General features: G+C 52.2%; 1 protein-coding gene across 1 annotated transcript in view; it reads right to left on the bottom strand.

Moving 5' to 3' along the window:
- DYSF (dysferlin) overlaps positions 1-2,717 on the bottom strand; it is a 287,816-nt gene that overhangs the window by 206,988 nt on the left and 78,111 nt on the right. The window contains exon 11 of the mRNA XM_015406074.1: positions 2,039-2,218. Within this exon, the coding sequence (XP_015261560.1) occupies positions 2,039-2,218 (180 nt within the window). The remainder of the gene's footprint in view (positions 1-2,038; positions 2,219-2,717) is intronic.

Genomic DNA, 2,717 nt, shown 5'->3' with positions numbered 1-2,717 from the left:
CTCTTTCCCCTTCCCCTCCCCACAACAGACACCCTGGGAGGGAGGTGGGGCTGAGAGAGCTCTGACAGGAACGGCTCTTTTCCAATGACAGCTCTTGTCAGAACTATGGCTTGCCCAAGGTCATCCAGCAGCTGCGAGTGGAGGAGTGGGGGAATCAAACCCGGTTCTCCCAGATTAGAGTCCGCGCACTCAACCACGACACCAAACTGGCTTTTTGCAGGTGAGGAGCCACGGGAAAAATCCACAAGTGGCTCTGACCCTCAACCCTTCTGCCATGGTAACAGGAAACAGTTCTTGCACGAAACTGAACTGGGGGGCTAGGAGTCACAAAGGGGGAGGAGGGGTCACCGAAGCTAAACACTCCCTATCCTCCACGGTGGGGGATGTCAGGGAGCGAGCCACCACTGCCTGGTATTGTAACTTTCGTTTCTTACTGCCTGACAATACTCTGTTAGGGAAAGGGAAAGGTTCCCGTGCTCGAAAGCCAGTCGGATCCGACTCTAGGGTTGTGGTGCTCATCTCCGTTTCAAAGCCGAAGAGCCAGCGCTGTCCGAAGACGTTTCCACGGTCATGTGGCCGGCATGACTAAACACCAAGGCGCACGGACTCTGTTACCTATGTGTTTTATGTGCCTGACCTTGGGTGCCTAGCTGTGACACTTTCCCTGAGAACTATCACGTGGCCGGGGTCCCGTTACTTCTGGCAGGCTCCTCCGAATGCCTTCATTGGCTACGTGCCATCAGGGTACTCCTTTGAAACCAGTATACCTCCCATCCCCGCGTCTTTTCCGTTAGTCTTAACCAGGGGTCATTTCGTAGAAAAAGAGCTGCAGGAGCTCATTAGCATACCTCACAGGCCAGTGATGGCGAACCTTTTAGAGACCGAGTGCCCAAACTGCGACCTAAAACCCACTTATTTCTCGCGAAGTGCCAACACGGCAATTTAACCTGAATACTGAGGTTTTACTTTAGAAAAAACAACTCATACATACATTAACTTAAGATGATCCAAACAAAGTAAGGAAAGCAATCCCAAATGCTGTCATTTACTTAAAATTATTTGGCCGAGAATTCGACACTTTAATGACGGTCTGGGCCTGGCTGGGATGATGGCACGCGTGCCCACAGAGAGGGCTCTGAGTGCCACCTCTGGCCCCCGTGCCATAGGTTCGCCACCACTGCTATAGGCTATTAGCATAATAGCTTGTTAGCATATGCCGTGCCCCCTGACATCACCGGAAGTGATGCCAAGCAGAAGGTCTACCACTGAGCCACAGACAGGCCCTGGTTGGCCATTGCCTTCCTCTGCAGTGTTGGTCCCCCTGGTAGTCCATCCAAATACCGACCCCGCTTAGCTTCTGCGTGCCGCCTTCCCTCCCTTTTTGCAAAGCTGTTTTCTCTCAGGAGTCCACTTCTCTTGCATAGCAAGGAGAAAAACCCTTGTAGTCCTTCTGCAACAGATGCGCTGCACGAATGTATCCTCCTGTGTTGTAACAGACCCATAAGTATGTGCAGGGCTTTTTTTGTAGAACTTGCACACAAACAGTTATAACTCTATCGGCTGTGGCCCTTTCAGTGGTTGAAATCAAGCAAGATAGCAGGCGACTAGGGGTGTGCAGAAAAAAAAAACACTGGTATTTTTCAGGTTCGGGTATGCTGAACCCCCAAAATATTGGTATTTCCCGATATTCCTGAATCCCAATACTGGTATGGGATTCGGTAAATATTCGGGAATCCTGAATTTTTCAGCTCCATTATATCCTGTGGGGCTCCATTATACTCTATGGGGTAAATATTCAGGAATCCTGAATTTTTTTGTCTCCATCTGTTTTAAATTGTTTTAATAAAGAAAGTTTGTTTATTCAAGTTAGGTCACCCATATATGCATCTAACCTAAGGTCCGTTCCTGCCCAAAAATAGCCCTGTTATGCGGCATTCTTCCACAGACAATCCAGAGGGCCTCCTTTGCCCTTTGCTTGGTCCCTGAAATTTTCCCCTGCGGGCCTCCCCCCTCCCCCCTTCCCGTCCGACATACTCACTCTGGGGCAAGTCTTCGGCTCTGTAAATTCGGAGGGAGAAGTGGGCTCCTCGGAGGCACACCCCGGTCGGCCGGAGAATGTTGCCCTCGACGTCTTCCTTGTCTTCGGCGGCTTCCTTTTTCTCCAACTGCAAAGGAGGTGAGAAGGGCTCCTGAGAGCGGAGAGGGGCCTTGGGAGCAACTGGGGACCCCCAATCAGTTTACTGGGGCTTGCACAATGGATTGTGCCCTGGGAGATACAGGGGTGTTCCCAGAAGGGACGTCTCCCTGCAAGGCCACCCAGTGGCTGTACAACCCTCCACCCCACCCCCAGACACAAGCCATATTTCAACAGCACGAAATACCGATAAGGTATTTTTCAGATTTTTGGGGGGTCAGATTCAGCCAAATGCACACCCCCTACCGGCAACCCTCAGCTCAGAAGGACCCATGTGGTAGGCCCTGCCTATGCATTACCAGTGTTCTAATACTGAGGGGCTGGATCCTATACTCTACTACGGCTGGTGCAAGGTCACTTCCACTGGGGCAGGAGGGGGATTTTTTGGCAGATTTCTCCCTCCTTCTGCGGCCTGCCAAATGGCTGTCCAGTGCTGTTCCTGGGGTAGGATTGCCAAGTCCCCTCGGGGGGCGGGGAAACCCCCGCCCCAGAGGCCCGTTCCCCGGCAGATCGGGCCTCGGGG

This window comes from Gekko japonicus, unplaced genomic scaffold, assembly GCF_001447785.1.
Source record: "Gekko japonicus isolate JY-2015 unplaced genomic scaffold, Gekko_japonicus_V1.1 scaffold561, whole genome shotgun sequence".
NCBI classification, from domain to species: Eukaryota; Metazoa; Chordata; class Lepidosauria; order Squamata; family Gekkonidae; genus Gekko; species Gekko japonicus.
The sequence above is the reverse complement of the archived record's forward strand: the minus strand, read 5'-3'. Positions and strand labels throughout refer to the sequence as shown.